The 16,583-nt window shown below is 38.6% G+C and overlaps 2 protein-coding genes across 13 annotated transcripts in view; one reads left to right on the top strand and one right to left on the bottom strand.

The window, feature by feature from the left end:
* ampd2a (adenosine monophosphate deaminase 2a) overlaps positions 1-8,589 on the top strand; it is a 38,051-nt gene extending 29,462 nt beyond the window's left edge. For 8 of the 10 annotated variants that reach the window (XM_078248497.1, XM_078248499.1, XM_078248494.1 and 5 more), the window contains 12 exons: positions 386-524; positions 1,381-1,470; positions 1,577-1,706; positions 1,856-2,050; positions 2,191-2,322; positions 2,428-2,591; positions 2,932-3,058; positions 3,151-3,314; positions 3,443-3,563; positions 3,929-4,102; positions 4,226-4,336; positions 4,855-8,589. In XM_078248497.1, coding sequence (XP_078104623.1) covers positions 386-524; positions 1,381-1,470; positions 1,577-1,706; positions 1,856-2,050; positions 2,191-2,322; positions 2,428-2,591; positions 2,932-3,058; positions 3,151-3,314; positions 3,443-3,563; positions 3,929-4,102; positions 4,226-4,336; positions 4,855-5,070 — 1,763 coding nt within the window. In that variant the 3' untranslated portion in view covers positions 5,071-8,589. Of the gene's footprint in view, positions 1-385; positions 525-1,380; positions 1,471-1,576; positions 1,707-1,855; positions 2,051-2,190; positions 2,323-2,427; positions 2,592-2,931; positions 3,059-3,150; positions 3,315-3,442; positions 3,601-3,714; positions 4,103-4,225; positions 4,337-4,854 lie in introns of those variants that run through there. The other 2 variants (XM_078248496.1, XM_078248498.1) reach the window with 2 other exon arrangements.
* eps8l3a (EPS8 signaling adaptor L3a) lies at positions 6,961-16,309 on the bottom strand. 3 transcript variants are annotated; one of them, XM_078248503.1, is made up of 20 exons: positions 16,181-16,309; positions 15,414-15,492; positions 15,223-15,296; positions 15,064-15,128; positions 14,817-14,975; positions 14,024-14,173; positions 13,788-13,852; positions 13,585-13,709; positions 13,315-13,490; positions 12,402-12,507; positions 12,171-12,244; positions 11,998-12,072; positions 11,443-11,588; positions 10,753-10,897; positions 10,589-10,635; positions 10,409-10,505; positions 10,162-10,269; positions 9,868-9,953; positions 9,035-9,167; positions 6,961-8,935 (listed from the first exon to the last, which is right to left on the bottom strand). In XM_078248503.1, the coding sequence occupies exons 2-20, from the start codon at positions 15,485-15,487 to the stop codon at positions 8,924-8,926; spliced, it is 1,917 nt and encodes a 638-aa protein (XP_078104629.1). In that variant the 5' UTR covers positions 15,488-15,492; positions 16,181-16,309; the 3' UTR covers positions 6,961-8,923. The 3 variants fall into 3 exon arrangements, with proteins under 3 accessions (XP_078104629.1, XP_078104631.1, XP_078104630.1); XM_078248505.1 differs by having other exon boundaries at positions 9,868-9,950; XM_078248504.1 differs by having other exon boundaries at positions 13,585-13,706.
* Between the last annotated feature and the right edge of the window lie 274 nt (positions 16,310-16,583).

Genomic DNA, 16,583 nt, shown 5'->3' with positions numbered 1-16,583 from the left:
CTCCTCCTTTGGCTTTCCATATTTTTTCTGGGAATACTGTCAACAGAGAGGCTACAGGCGTTTCATGAATACCTGGGGAAGCTTATTTTTTTCCATGGTATATCTCAGAATATCAGGAAAGAAGCCATCAGCTGGCGAAAAAAAAAAAAAAGAAATTCCAAAAAGTATTTTCAGCTGCTTTTCAGCTTTCCAAATTCTAATCTAGATCTAATTATTAAATTAAAACACAATAGTCACCTCACCTGGGACCACTACGTAATAACAAAAAACTCCTACAGTGTGTCCCTCTTATCTGAGCAGTTACCACATCATTACTTATCATTTTAAGAGTTTCTTTGGAACATAGATGATATAACCTATTTAATATCAATTTCCTCTTTCCCAGATGCCCCCGTCCATCCACCTGTCTCAAAGACACACCCCTATGACAAGGACCCCAAGAATATGCCAGCCGACACAGGATATGGTTGCAAGATGGTTGATGGAGTAGTCCATGTCTACACTAAGAAAACCAACATGGACAAGTACGTGTTTGTACCAGTGCTGTCAAACGATTAAAATATTCAATCACGATTAATCACATTAATGTCATAGTTAACTCGCAATTAATCGCACATTTTTATCTATTCTTAATGTCCCTTGATTTTTTTTGTCCCATTATTTTTTTTTTCTCATTTTAATGCCCTTATCAACATGATACGATACTTTTAAAACAGTGCCTGAACCGAAAGTGTGTGTGTGTGTGTGTGTGTGTGTGTATGTGTATATATATATATATATATATATTTTAAAAGGCTTTTTAGAACAAAAAAGCCACTTGAAAAATCTAACACCCAGCAGTGTGTATTTTCTTAGCCTCCCCTTTCGAATGCAACATTCAAATTACTAGACAAAAAATTATATCCTGAGAAAAGTGGATTTTGAGGGGTATAGCTCCATAGAGTCCCATTCATTCTGCACTGGCCTGTGAGCACCCCCCTATACGGAACTCTGGTGGAACTGCAACCAGTTCAGAAGCCGGAAGTAACGAGAGAGTGGAACTTCTTCCCTTATTAGAAATTCTTTGGTACTACTCTTTGGCCGGCTCGCAAGCCCAAACAAGCGTGTGCAGCGTGCCTGTTGTTTTGTTTCCGGTCTAGCTAGATCCGGTGTGGTGTACGTGGTACGTTACTAGTTGTTGCAACAGCATGTGAAAAAAAAAACTACAAAGTTTGCTAGGCCAAAAAGAACGTTAATCTCACGATAAAAAAATTGACGCAGTTAAAATGGGTTTGCGTTAACGCCGTTAATAACGTTTAACTGACAGCACTAGTTTGTACCTGTATGATGACGTGTTAATAACAACGTTTGTATAACTTATATACTGTTCTCCTTTTTTAGAAGCACAGAACTGGACCTGCCCTATCCTGACCTGACGGAGTATATTGGAGACATGAATGTTATGATGGCCCTCATTATCAATGGCCCAGTGTGAGTGTTTCTTTGATACCATCATTCTACAAATGTCAGTGTTTTGTAGCTCAGTGTTTAATGTTAAATGAAATATGTTTGTGTTTCCTCTGTATGGTGTTTACAGGAAGTCTTTCTGCTACCGCCGCCTGCAGTACCTGAGCTCTAAATTCCAGATGCACATCTTACTGAATGAGATGAAGGAGCTGGCAGCTCAGAAGAAAGTCCCACACAGAGACTTCTACAACATACGAAAGGCAAGAGCCAACAAAATGGCAGTCAAAGTCAATCTATCACAACTATTTTGGTAACATCCATTGACTGGTATTACTTGCCAACATTCTCACAACTACGAAAATGCCATACATACCTGCCTCTCACATATTCTGCTCTGTCCTAACTCCAGGTGGACACACACATACATGCATCATCCTGCATGAACCAGAAGCACCTGCTGCGATTCATTAAGAGAGCCATGAAGAAATACCCAGAGGAGATTGTTCACATTGAGCACGGCGTTGGTCAGACCCTCAAGCAGGTTTTTGAGAGTATGAACCTGACGGCTTTTGACCTGAGTGTTGACACTCTCGACATGCATGCGGTGAGAAACGGGAGCAGCGGTTAACAGTATCTAACTAAAGTTGTGCTTAATATTTGTAGATACTGTGTACACATACATATTGTGTAACACATTTGGGATAGATGCAAATTAGGTTTGACTGGTTTCCCTTCACTTATCAGGACCGCAACACGTTCCATCGGTTTGACAAGTTCAATGCCAAATACAACCCCATTGGAGAATCCATCCTCAGGGAGATCTTCATCAAGACTGACAACCACATTGAAGGAAAATACTTTGCACACATAGTCAAGGTGTGAAATAATTCATATGTAAAGTATTTTATATCCCTCATCCAAACAATTTATCAACACATACACAACCTGATGCATTGATACCTCCTGTCACTATTTGTCCAGGAGGTGATGTTTGACTTGGAGGAGAGTAAGTACCAGAACTCTGAGCTACGCCTGTCCATCTACGGTCGCTGCCGGGACGAATGGGATAAGTTGGCTCAGTGGGCCCTCAGACATCGAGTGTACTCTGATAATGTGCGCTGGCTTATCCAGGTGCCCCGTCTTTTGTAAGTACTACCTCCAGCTTGCTTTACCTTGAAGCCGTACTATTGTGACTGGTGGTCAATTACTTGGCTGTAATGACAGCACAAATTAAAAGGAATTAATTTGTCTGATTTACATCCCTGTATGAGAGAATATATGTATATCATAAGACAACCTATCTTTCCATCCTGGTTCCAGCTTACTGAAGGAACTTAACTCCTTAACTAGTGTTGACATGAATGATATCTTCTAGCCTCTACAATGAAGCCTGTATTTGAAATAAATAATTGTTGTTTTTACAAAAACAAACTAATCATCTCTATGATAACAACAAATGTCACTGTTCAATCACTACCTCTCCAGTGACGTGTACCACACAAAGAAGCAGCTGGCTAATTTCCAGGAGATGTTGGAGAATATCTTCATGCCTCTGTTTGAAGTCACGATCAACCCGCGCAGTCATCCTGAGCTGCATCTCTTCCTGGAGCACGTGGGTATCATTTCACCAGAAATCCAAAGTTTCCTGATGATTCACCCTCAAAAAGACTAAGTGTTTGTTGCTTTGTGCATGTGTGTCCACAGGTGGTTGGCTTCGACAGCGTGGACGATGAGTCTAAACCTGAGCACCACATTTTTAATCTTGACAGTCCGCTGCCAGCCAACTGGACAGAAGAAGACAACCCACCCTACTCCTACTACCTCTACTACACCTATGCCAACATGACTGTGCTCAACCACCTGCGAAGGTATGGGCTAGCTGGATACATTCACAACACACAAGAATCCTTTGTTAGACCTCACATCTATTCATTTAAACGCATAATCATTCATATGGTGTTTTAACGTTGTTTCTGTAAATACATTTGACTGACAGACGGAGAGGCTTTCACACATTTGTGCTGCGACCTCACTGTGGGGAGGCGGGGCCGATGCACCACCTGGTGTCAGGTTTCATGTTATCAGAAAACATCTCCCACGGACTGCTGCTCAGAAAGGTCAGGACAGCTCATACTGGTTGTCTCTCAAAGACTGGTATGGGAATGTTTACTTTGTTGAAATAGCATTGTTCAAATGCTGGCTGTGTTCTAAAAGTAATTTGGAAAGCTTGCTAAAGATTTCATATTTGTTGAATTTCCCTTTTTCCAGACCTGACGGTGTCGGAGAGCTTGATTCAAGTCCACGGCAATTTTGTAGCAACAATTGGAATGGATTGGACTGCATTATATTTTAGGAAGCATTAAGAGAGATACAAACTATTGGCTCATGCTTGGCCTTCACTGATGGAATTACACATAGGCTCAATTAAGATTATAAGATTGAATTTGTCTGTCATGCTCTCTCTCTATTTGATATCCATCAGGCCCCAGTGCTGCAGTATCTTTACTACCTGGCTCAAATTGGCATCGCCATGTCACCACTGAGTAACAACAGCCTGTTCCTTAGTTACCATCGCAACCCACTGCCGGAGTACCTGTCCAGAGGCCTTATTGTCTCTCTGTCCACTGATGATCCTCTTCAGTTCCACTTCACCAAGGTCAGTATAAAGGTTTGTCTGAATCCACACATGACAATATGGCACATATTGTAAAAAGTGATGAGATAAAAAAAATTATTTTAAAAATAAGACATTTTTCTCTGTTTGTTTGTCTGGGTCCAGGAGCCTCTGATGGAGGAGTACAGCATCGCTGCTCAGGTGTGGAAACTGAGTTCCTGTGACATGTGTGAGCTGGCCAGAAACAGTGTCCTCATGAGTGGGTTTTCACACAAGGTAAACTAGTTTATACCTCTTCTCATTTTGTGTATTCAAACAAGTCACTTTATTATAGCAGAACAGCTGGGGTCGGTTTCAGAAAGCAGGTTTAGTGAAAACTCTGAGTTTGTTAACCCTGAGATGAGAGGAACTCTGGGTTTTCCGTTTCAGAAAGAGAGGTAACTTAACCTCAGAGTCCGAGTTGATTGAACCAACTCAAATCAGCTGTTCTGGAACCGAAAACTCTTTGAGTTTCCCAACTCAGACATCAGGGTTAGACTCAGAGTTTGTTAAACATCCTTCCTGAAACGGACCCCTGTATTAGATTGTACAGTTGTACCTAATCAAGTGGCCACTGATTGTAGTTTATCTTTAGTATGTGACACAGCCTACATTATTCTCCGTAGACCCTTAAGTAGTAGGGGGACATTTTGAATCTAAATGTATGACTAAAAGAGTTATCAGTCATAGTGTGTTTCCTTCTGTGTTTTACACGTATCTGAGCTTCCCACTCATGTATCTTCTCTTAATTCCAGGCCAAAAGCTACTGGTTGGGCCCCAGTTATTTTAAGGAAGGTCCTGAGAGCAACGACATTCGTCGTACCAACGTCCCTGATATCCGTGTGGCGTACCGCAGCGAGACACTCGCCGAGGAGCTTCAGCTCATCATTCAGGCTGTGCGCACTGAAGAGCTCGACACTATCAATGAGGAAGAGTCCCTGTCCATGGGCCCTCTCCCGGGACAACGCTGAAGTCACAATAACCAGGACTTGTCCTGTAAACCCCCAACCCTGTGGTCCACCCAGCATGATACTGAAGAGACGTGGCGTGAGGGTAATTGTGTTGCGTCCTACATAAAGTAAAAACAACTAACCATCACTATAGCCGCACACACCGCTACACAGCTACTAAAAAGCCATGGATACAGTGCTGCCAGAGCACTTCAGCGTCAATGTTCCTTGTGTTCAAGTTATTTCTAGGTTGCAGGAAAAGATTTTAACCCCATACTGTTAATGTTCCAAATTCATAGTCCGTGTTTTCTTCAGCTCGTTTTTATAACCTCTGTTTCTGTTGTTCTTTGTGGTGGCATGTACAGTCTCAGTCTGACCAACACCACCAGTGTTCCTGGTGAAGGAAAAGCAGAGAAACACTCGTCAGAGACGCTTTAGGGCAATATTTATTAGTCCATGCTTTTGACTCTTCATCCTGTCCTGTCAAAGCCATCAGATGATCCTTGTGATTTATTCCGTTAGTTTGCGATGTTATAATTCACCAGACACATTACATAGCATGTAGTATCTCTCTAGTATGTGTACTACAGAAACATTGACAACCAGCACATTTATACTTTCTCTAGAGCAGACCTCTGAATGTTGCTTCTCTTCCACTATACAGTCATGCTGCTTAACTGAACCTAGTGCATCTATCATCTTTATTATACAAACTTATAATGAAGGATTACAGATGTAGCTTTATTGAAATAATACAGGTAAAGTTTGGACATACCTACACAAAAAGCTTTCATGTTTGAAGCTACTTCAGGTCAGCTTAAAGCTTGGAGATGTACAGTAACTGAATCAGAGAGAAGAGAGCGTAGCTTCTGTCTGAATGCTGTAGCGCCGGAGATCACCCATGAATGGTACTTGGTGTGGTTTCAGATCATTTATTTGCCAAAATGCACACAAAGAATCGTTCTTCCGTGATTTTAATGAGCTCAGAAAGTGACATAAAAGAGAAATTCCTCAGCCCTCAAGTGTGGAGAGAAGCAGACTTCCTGGTGGTTGACTGCAAACATTCCACAAAACTAACGCTCTTCTTTAGCTGCAAATCAAATCCGGTAAATGTTAAGTCATCTTGGCTTGAACCACAGCACAAATAAGTGTGGATGGATTTAGCATTGTCAGAGAACGTCCTTACCACTACCACACTGTTCACTCATTCCTTCCCTATGGACAAGGCAGGAAGTTGTGGAGTTTTCTTCCCCTTTGCATGCAGTGCACTGTACATAATGCACCAAGCCAAGACTTCACAGTGCCTTTTCATTTTTAGCTTTGGGCAAAAAATGCCCAGTCTTTGCCTTCATCACCTGAATTGCATATTCTTTCCTCAGTCATGTACAGTAGGCCTCTATGCTGTTGTAATATCCACACCGATGGAACTGAAACCACCTAGCTGCATGCTCGGTGTAAAATAGCTTTTCCTCTTGGCCTTCAGTTGACGAGGAAATTTGATTTCTAGTCCTCTGCTTATAAGTGCTTTTTTTGCATGTGTGCATGAGTAAAGGACTGCAGGAGAGAATTAGTTGTTTACAGCCAGCTGTAATGTAAAGCATCTTAACTAATTCAGGGCTGCCAACCAGCTTTTGAGTCAGAAATATGTTTGTAGTAAACAGATTTAAATTTAGCATTGTTCACCATGTAGAAACGAGCAAACCATGCTGGGACATGGTTGAGACTGTTGCATGGTTCTTGTAGCACTTTTTTAAAACTTGCCCCAAATCTGCTCAAAGCTGGGATCACATTTTGTATTGTTCACTCATGTTATCACACCACTCTCCCTGCTGCTGGACACGGTCCAACTTCCCATCCAACTGTGAGCATTCTTCTTAAAGCTAGATGCGTGGAGTAATTTTTGAATCAGAAAATGTCAGCCTTTATTTGATTAATCAACCATAATGTATCAGTATATATACATGTTTTGCTTTATAGATGATCTGGATGAAAGGTGATAACCTGTATTTGTTCAGCAAGAAACACACAGTGTTCTAGGGATGCATTGGAGTTGTGTGCTGAACATGGTGTTTGTTGGATTTCACTATAAAATGTATTTTTAGAGATAAGAAATTTTATATTCACAATATATTGAAGGTTTAAAACTTAGTTTTGTTGCTGTAGATCATTGTGAATTAGCATTATGTCCTGAAAATTTGAGTGTGTGTCCTGCCTATTTAATATTATAGATGTTCTTTCTCACACTTTGTTATGTTATAGCACACCTATTTCACCCCTAGATATGCTGCTGCTGTGGCTACAGCTAACACACACACACACACACACACACACACACACACACACACACACACATGAAAAACATCAATAGAGTTGACTTTTTCTGTTGTATTTTTTGTTGTTGCAAAGACACATTTTAACCATTGATCTTGACTGACTTGTCCAATAGCATCAGTCCATAGACTGAAGCACATATTATAATTATGTCCAAGTATTGCAGCCTCATTTTGTTATCGGTCTTTCCTAGTTTTTAATGTTTAACAACCATCGTGTTGACTACTTTGCAACATTTTGTAAGGTAATTATGGGAATAAGTGCTTGATGACAACATACCCTCCTGTGGTGCAGTGTCACTGAAAGAATCTGGACTGACCTGAACCTTTTCCATCCATTCAGCTTTGCAACCTGTTGTTTACTGTACTTACTTCCCCTTCATGGTTTCATGTTGTCTCTTTACAGTCACCACAGAGCCACTTGTCTGTGCAACATAATGCATCATACCTCATAAATACTAATCCATGATAGTTGTTGTCCTCAACAATAGCAAACCACAACTAATGATTTGATTTGATTTGATTTTTATTTATCTCGAACAATCAACGGTATGTTGAAAAAAAGAAAAAACATGGTTATTTTCACTATTAATTAATCCATTGATCTTTTTCTGGATTAATCGATCAATGGTTTGATCTATAAAATTGTGAAAATGCCCATCATAATTGATTTTATATATATATATATTGATGTATTCAAATTGTTTTTCCATAACTCAAAACTATTTGCCTCACTATCATTAACACCAAAGAAAAAGCTACACATGTAGTTCACATTTAAGAAGCTTAAACCAGTACATTGGTCATTTTTACTTTATCGATCATCACAATTGTTGCTGATTATTTTTTGGACAATTGACTAATCAGTTAATCCCAGTAAATAATGGCACATGAGTAGTGATCCACAAGCGATAGAACAGCTGAGTCCATTTAAAGATACTGGATTGGATGTCCCCATTGTGATATTGGGATGCCAACACAAAAACACACCTGTTATTCAAATATATGCTACGATTTATAGTTCACATTGATTTCACTGTGCATTAATTACAGGTATTCTGATGCTCACACTCGACATGTTTGTGTTCAGCTAATATTTTATCTTTTTTACACAATTGATCTGTATTATTGCCTGAAATGGATTGCCAGTGTTTAACAAATGCTTCTGATGCTGTCTGAACAATGAAATAAAGCATGTTTATTCACTCAATACTTTGTATTGTGTCAGTTAACTTTTATTTACAGGTTACATAGCGACCACATAGATTAGGCTTTTGCTCACCTCATTTTGTGTTACATAATTAAGACCCAACACTTTGTTTAAATGTCAACTGATTTTATAAAATTTTTGATACCAGACAACTCTACTAATACACATTTCAAATTGACATTATTTGATACAAGGTTTCAGAGGATAATATGCTTAAGAAGCTGTAAAGCTAATCTCACTTATTATTACTTTATATTATCTAATAGCTTATAGTATTCGGTCCATGATGATTTTGTATTCTCGCTCCTCTTTGATGTTCTCTTGTTGGTCTCATTTAAATGGCGACCTACAGCGTTGAAACACAAAACAGTCAGACAGTTGTCTGTGTTTACACCAGCATTCATAGGTGGAGAGAAATGAAGCTGCACTGTGGTAAGTCACTTACAGCCATGGCAGACTTGACCGCTTGTAACTGGAAGAAGACTCGTCCCCCTTCCTCTGGACACATTGTCTTCAGTTCGTCTCTGGCCATCCCCAGCAGCATAGAGCCACTCAGCACGCCCAGGCAGCGTACAGTGCTGCGAGAGATAAGTGATGTTGATCTGTCGTTACTCAATTCTAGGGTTCATTCTAACAGAACAAGTGTCCCCTAACCAAACTGTAATGTGTGTCTGCTGAGTACACGTGTTTCAAGTTACCACGGAAGTTTATTTGAAAAAATAGTATTTAGTATTGCACTACAAAATTGTGTAATCAAATGAAAAACTCAGCAGATGAGTCCTGACTTTTAGTTCCTAATAAAGGTAAAGCTCTAAAAACACTAGATCCTACATTTCCCATAATGCAACTCAACTCGTCTTCCATTGTAGCCATTTAAAGTGCAAATATGCCACAACACTTGGAGTTATTCAGATTTTCACACGAATAAATAAATAATGAAAGAGCTTTTTAAAATTTGCAAGAAAGTATTACATTTGTTACAATCTTGTTTTGTCCTCTGAATGCCTTTTCATCCAAAGCAGTGAGGAGAAACAAAACATATTGTTGAAACAGCTGATTGATCATTTTAATTTGTCAATTGAGCTGTAAATTCTCATCAGCATTTAATGATGCATGTACTGTACATAAATCTTTAACTATTCACAATCTAGAATATACTTGTGGTAAGAGACAACGTGTCAGATTTGAGTAGGTTTTATCAAGTTAAATCAATTAATCAAATCTAGCTTTATTGTCTATGTGAATTAAATACTAAATGTAATGACTGTATGTACTTACATCTTACTAAAGCCATTGTCTTCGAGCCAGGCTTTCACTTCTGCAGGCTTGGACTTCTTAGTGAGGACAGGAGAACTTCCAGTCTGCTGAGAAAATGTAGTAATAATAAAGCACCGTGATTTCACATTTTGTAATCATTCTTTCAGTCTTATTTACAAACCCATTGACTCAGGTAAATGTCAGCCAAAAGGTCAAAATCACTAAGAATTGATGCATAATTACACATCAGTCAATTGTTGAGGCTTCCAATAATGCAGAGTTTAAGGTGACCTGTGGTGTGTTAGTGGTACCCACTTCGATAGGTTGCTGGTCGACATGAGTCTCCAGAACGTTGTTGGGTATGAAGCCCTCCTCCCCTCTGCTGTTCCTCACTTTCCACCACTGCTTCGACATGTCCAGCAGCTGTGGATGGACAAAGCAAAGACTAGCCAGGGCCTTGGAGAATTGTGGGCATGTGATTTTCTCTTTGTTCAACTTTTCTGTAACCAATGCCACTCAAATAGAACATAAAGAGTAGTTGGTTCAGGTTACTCATACTTACCTCAACTATTTCTCCTTTTCTGACGGTGAGCTCTCTGTGGTTTCTTGAGATGAAGTCATTCGTAACCTGTATGTGACGTGGTTTTGGCTCACCTGAGCTGAAAAACACAAAGGGCATCAAAAATGTAACTCTGTGAACATTCACATGACATTAAATCCTACTTTATGTGCTTGTGCCTACCGTGTTTTTTGTGGGGGGTGAGGTGGTGGTGTCCACTTGGCTGAAGCCTACACAGAAAAAGTACATGGTCTTGTTATGTTTTTTTACTTCTTTCTCTCTCTTCTCTCCAAACTACCTGTCTACCTGTGCTGGTGTCATACTGAATGTTTGATGGGAAGGTTTACCTGGCTGGGTGCAGGTTGTTGAGGTGCCTGTCTTCTTATAGGTTCACTGGGTTCAGGTGCTGCAGTCACCTCAGGGGGCTGCCAGCCGTCAAGGAACTCCAGAGTGTATGTTGGGATGTCCTCATCATCTTCTGGCCATTTGGTACTAGTAATATTGTCAAAATCATAACTGATTATTATCCTGACACTTATCAGACAGACACACAGCAGTCTGACATATTTTACTGAACCAAACTGAAACCTGATACACGTAGTCCTCTGGTTGAGGAAGTAAAAGTACCAATGCAACAATGTTACAATAATTACAAGTAAAAGTCTTGCATTTAAAATCCTAGTTAGGTAAATGTGCATAAGTACTATCAGCGAAATAATAATAGTATCTAAAGCGAAAGTAGTCATTCTGCAGATAATTGGCATGAGCATGTTATAGCAGGTGAAGCCATTTTGAACTACCTTATATGCAGTTAGGTAGTTTAGTCCAGTGGTTGTCCTCCAAAGAGTCAGCATAAAATGGAAATACTAAATTAAAGTACAAGTACTTTAAACTCTACTTAAGTACATTACTTGAGTAACTGTACTAACATTTTTCCTCACTGCAGAGTTGGAGTGAGATGATGCTTAGATTTTGGTCTCATGCAGATAAAAAAAAAAGCAACAGCTTCGTAGGTCCAACACTGTCCAGTGTCTCACCTGGGGATGTTCCAGGCGTCTCCCAGAGACTGCCACAGCTGGTCCTGTTCTGCGGAGGCCTCTTCACTCAGGAGGCGGATACACTGAGGTGTCAGCAGCGGCGCCACAATGGTCTGTGGCAGATCCTCAGGGCAGTGAGCTACCACCTGGTGAGGAAAAGCATAACACTGTGTCAGTGTCTGCACACTGGATTACGGCTCCCACAAGGAGTTGATGAGACAATAAAATTAACATATAACATATTAACATAACATATTAATTGGATAAAATGATCCAACACGTTTACATCAGTGGCTCATTTTACAAACAAAGATATCATATAAAATGCATTAAATATAAAGAGAAATTTCATGAACAAAAATTTAAAATATATAAATTAAGTAACACTTTTTCAACCCGAAGGCTGAGCTATAACAAAACATGGTAATACTTTCTTTTAAAGAAGAAGACAGAAGAAGACCAGTCATTATAAATTCTAAAAATCATATATGATATGTGTTCAAGTTACTCACTATTACAACTATGAAGGATTACTCAAATTGAAGTGACACTTACGAATGCTAATGTGGAGAATAAGGACTGAACAAATTCAGGAGCGCTGGGATTGTTAATCATTCCATTGAGCTCCGCCTGTCAGAGGAAAGAAATTTCTGTTACACATACTGTACACTACAAACAGGAAGAACACCACCCAAGATGATGATATGTAAATGTGATTAAGGACATACCACAAGGTTGAAACCACATTTGATTTTATGAAGACACACTTCAAACTCTGCTGCAGGGGGCATACCGTCCATGACTAAATATCAACATAAACACATGATGAAGACTCACATCTGATGATATTTTTATGAAATCACATTTTTATACAGAATATTCCAGTATAAACTATGTACTGTAATTTAGATACATACATATTCTATGTATATCTGCCTTCATTTTCTGCATGAAATTACCTTTTCCTTTTTTCTTTTTCTTCTTTTTCTTCGCATTTTTAGCTACTACTGCAGCTACTTTTCCCATGAAGATTTCTATGTCACTTACAATATGATTCAAGATATCCTGTAAAGAAAGAAAGAAAGAAAGAAAGAAGGAAAAAAGTCATTTACACATTCAGCAATAATGTTACTAAATGTTTACTATATGTCGCAGGTTATAATATAACCATCACCAATAAATGGTAAATATGGTAAATATTTAATTAAATGTAAGTTAATAGTTATTCTACTGTTAACAAACAATGAAATGATAAGTAATCATGTTTACTTATTGTTAGTAATGCTATAATTGATTTTATTTTAACAGTTCATTGTTGCACACATCAAAACATTGTATGTATTAGATGAAGTATTTGTTAATAATAAAACTTTAAGAAATTGTAAAATGCCAATAAACATTATTTGGATGGCTATTATAAATATGCAACTGATGATTATTATACGTTGTTAATGGTTAATACATACTTTGTTAAGCATCTATAAACATATAGATAGCTATTGACTAAATGCACACATAATCAAATTATTATCTCTAGATCATCTCATAAATCACCAAAAAAGATTTAATGAGGCCAAATTACTGTTTGATGCTTTATCAATCACTTATTAATCGTTAGCTTATCTTTTATAAGCATTAATTACAACTGTATAATAACCATTGACAAAGTGTTAACTATCTATCAAATTATATTACACTAATGATAAAATAACATAAATAAATAAAAACTGATTATTAATAATGTTATACATTATTATTATTAGTAAACATTATAAATCATAATTTTATTGTTAACTAATGCATCAATTGACAATTTATCAATGATGGTTATTATAAAGGGCTGACTGTTCAGTGTATCAAATATACACTCACTACGTTCCTGTCCAGGTCTGTGTACAGGCGTGGAATAGACACAGGTTCTTCTTCGGTGGTGGAGGGCTGCGGTGATGGTACCTCCTCTCTGGGAGGTGAGGCCTCCTCCTCCTTGTCCTCGTCCTCCTCGTCCTCCTCCTCCTCCTCCTCCTCCTGAGGTACAACTAGTTCCTCCTCTATGTGCACAAAGGAGACAGAAGGTTTGTATTGATTTGGACTTTATTATTAATAATCCATGTAGCAGTTGTACATCTCCTGTCACAGACTCACCATAGTCAGGAGCCATCCATTTGGGCACTGGGTCAACTGCAGGCTCCTGCTCTTTAGGTTCAGAAGATTTTGCATCACAAAGGTTTTTCATTCCCTGATGACCCGCTATCAGTCCTGCATTGCTGCTTCAAAAAGGATGAGAGGCGGTTTTAGGAATAAAATCTAATTTCAGGTATTTGTTTTCACTGACTTTAGGTTCTTACCTGATGCTTAAATCATTACTCCTGCGGGACATTGCTCCTGAGAGATCCCTTTGAACATAGTCAGCCTGTGAACAACAAAAAACATGTAATCACTGTTATGACTATAACTTCTGTTCCCTGAAGGAGAAGAACAAGGTGAGACCCATACAGTATGGGGCGTGATATACCATACTATATGTTTTCAACCGAGTGAATCGACTGAAAGGACACAGCCATTTCCATTGGTTTGTCCTCACCCTGACATCCTCACAATGAAACATGAAGACAGTGGTGGTGTGTTTTTCCCTGGACTGGACCGACATTGTGAGCAGGGATTTAAACACTCCAGTGTCCAGCACAGCCTTTAGCTCCAGGATGTCACTGAAAGCCATGGACTCCAGCTCCTCCTGAGAAAACACAAGTTTTTGTACACATAAACCATATTATAGATCTTTGCACATACGTTTAAATTAAAGGAAAACTCTAAAGAAAGTATCTTCAAGTTCAAGTTTATTATCATCTGTGTGGGAACCACAGAAATATATATACAATATTACAATTAATTTCTTGTACCAAGGCACTCTCAATTTAGAAATATTATAACCAACAGAGGAAACTTAAAATATAAAACACAGTATGCGATGAAAAATACAAATAATACAGTAAAAAGATCTATTACTGTTCAGGATCAACAACATTCTACCAAAAGATATTCCATAATTTAATAAAAATAATTATGTAACAACTTTTTTACTGACTACTTTATTAAACCCATCTAGAACTATGTCGGATAACCCATTCCACATTTCTAACCATTCTAAAAGAAGATTGCGATTGACTGCATCAAACATAGTGCTTTCATGATTGTGGCGATCAATTGAGTTGAGATCCGGTGACGGTGACAGCTATAACATATGATTCACATCCATTTCCATGCTCATCTAATCATTCAGTGACCCTTTATACCCTGCGCGGGGTCATTGTCATCTTGGAAGAGAAAGATTTCTATTTCAATATGTCACCTGTCTGTAGGTCTCACATGCTGCTTACCTTGGTTTCAATGTCTGTGAGCAGCAGCTTGGTACCGCGCACCTCCAGCAACATGTTCTGACCCCACACACGACCCATCCCGTCCAGCAGCTTAAGCCGCTCCACACAGTCCGCTACGCTTCTCAACTCCTTCCCGTTCAGGTCACAGGTGAACAAGTGCTGCAGCAGAGGAACATTAACACACAAGATCAAACATTGCATGATGCAGAAAGGGTCACATTTGTGTGGATAAAGTTAAGTATCATACCTCCACTCTGTACTGAAATTTGTCCATCATCTTGTTTATTGATACGGCATACTCCATCCTTTGCACTGTTGATCATGAACCAGAGCTCTGTATTATTCATGAAATTGAACTGAACAGGTGTAACCACTGATTATGTCAAGTAGAGCAGTGTTAACTTACAGTAAATTGACTTTGCACTGGGCCTCGACAGATTTGACACCTGTGATGACACCTCATCCATAGTGGAGTAACCACTGTCCCAACAAATACAAGGAATTTACAGCATTGATCAACTGCTGATGAATAAATTAATGAATGAAACAATCAATCAAGTGATCAATCAACTACATAAAATGTTGTTAAATCCATACTTTGACTGGATCGATCCTGTGTAGCTGCTGGTGTCGTTGCCAAAGGGACTGTTTCTCCTGAGCATCTTCAGCATTGAACCTAACACACCAGTCATATAATGTATGATATGAATTACACACACCATACATTTGTAATAGCAGTGGTAAAGCTGTGTCAGCAACCTGCATCTGAAATAAATCTATAAATAATTTCTTTTAAGATGTTTGCCGTGCCGTCAGTGTTCATTCAAAGCTGACTGAAGCTTAAAATGTCATGTTTTGTTGAGAAAAATAAAATACGACTTTTATAAATGTCATATTAGCATAAATTAATAAATGGGTGTTGACAATAATCAACTTGTTATAGTCACGTAGCAACACAGCACTGTAATCAACAATTACATCTTCATGGTGCCGTTGGAATATTCAAGGAGTCACATATTTTAAAGACAGATTTGCTGACTATCTTGTAACACAAAAGTAGATAAGAACAGTCTAAAGGTAAATTATCTGGTTGAATACAATAAAATAAGCACAACATATTTCAAACACCAAACAGTATGAATGGTTAAGTTAATTTTACAGTTAGTCAGAAAAGTCTTCTATCTGTTCTATTTAGATCTGTTCCTTTTTTTCAATATGAATAAAAGGAAGATTTTGGTGATGTAGATTTAGTTTGAACCGTCTTAAATAAAATGCAAACACACAGCAACCATTCACTACAGATCATTCACACAAATAACAAAGACCCATCCAGTTTATTGTGATTCATAATCAAAAGCTCTTACCTGTATGTCTGGTAGATGGATGCTGTTGTATTATTTACCCTTTAGGACAAATACAACTCATATTTTAATCCTGTATCCTGTCTGTCAACGGCATACACCCAAGACTTCCTCATAAAGGAGAAGGACAAAGTCTACTGTCAGTAGCAAAACAAACTGTGGGCTACTCTGAGTCGACTCAGTTGAGGGTGAGTGTGGCATCCTATCTGAGCAAAGGTTACCAGATATGAAGGAAACCACCCTGGAAAGCTTAAGGGTAAATACACTTATGTGCCCTATCAGCATTTTGTCATTTTTTTTCATCTTGCAATGCAATGTTGTGGAATTGCTAATATTAAGAAAAGATAATCCTTTGTCAGTCGCACAGCGGGAAATTTGCAGTGTTACAGCAGCAAAGGGGGTAGTG

The sequence above is a fragment of the Sander vitreus genome, chromosome 4, assembly GCF_031162955.1.
Source record: "Sander vitreus isolate 19-12246 chromosome 4, sanVit1, whole genome shotgun sequence".
Lineage (NCBI taxonomy): Eukaryota > Metazoa > Chordata > Actinopteri > Perciformes > Percidae > Sander > Sander vitreus.
Note: the sequence above shows the minus strand (reverse complement) of the source record. Positions and strands in the feature narration are given on the sequence as shown.

Coding starts and splice junctions, on each gene's coding strand:
- eps8l3a (XM_078248503.1), bottom strand. CDS start 15,487: ATGCTGAAGATGCTCAGGAGAAACAGTCCCTTTGGCAACGACACCAGC. Junction 13,491..13,584: donor ATGGATGGCTCCTGACTATG/GTGAGTCTGTGA, acceptor TTGTGCACATAG/AGGAGGAACTAGTTGTACCT. Junction 10,636..10,752: donor AACAACCTGCACCCAGCCAG/GTAAACCTTCCC, acceptor TTTTCTGTGTAG/GCTTCAGCCAAGTGGACACC.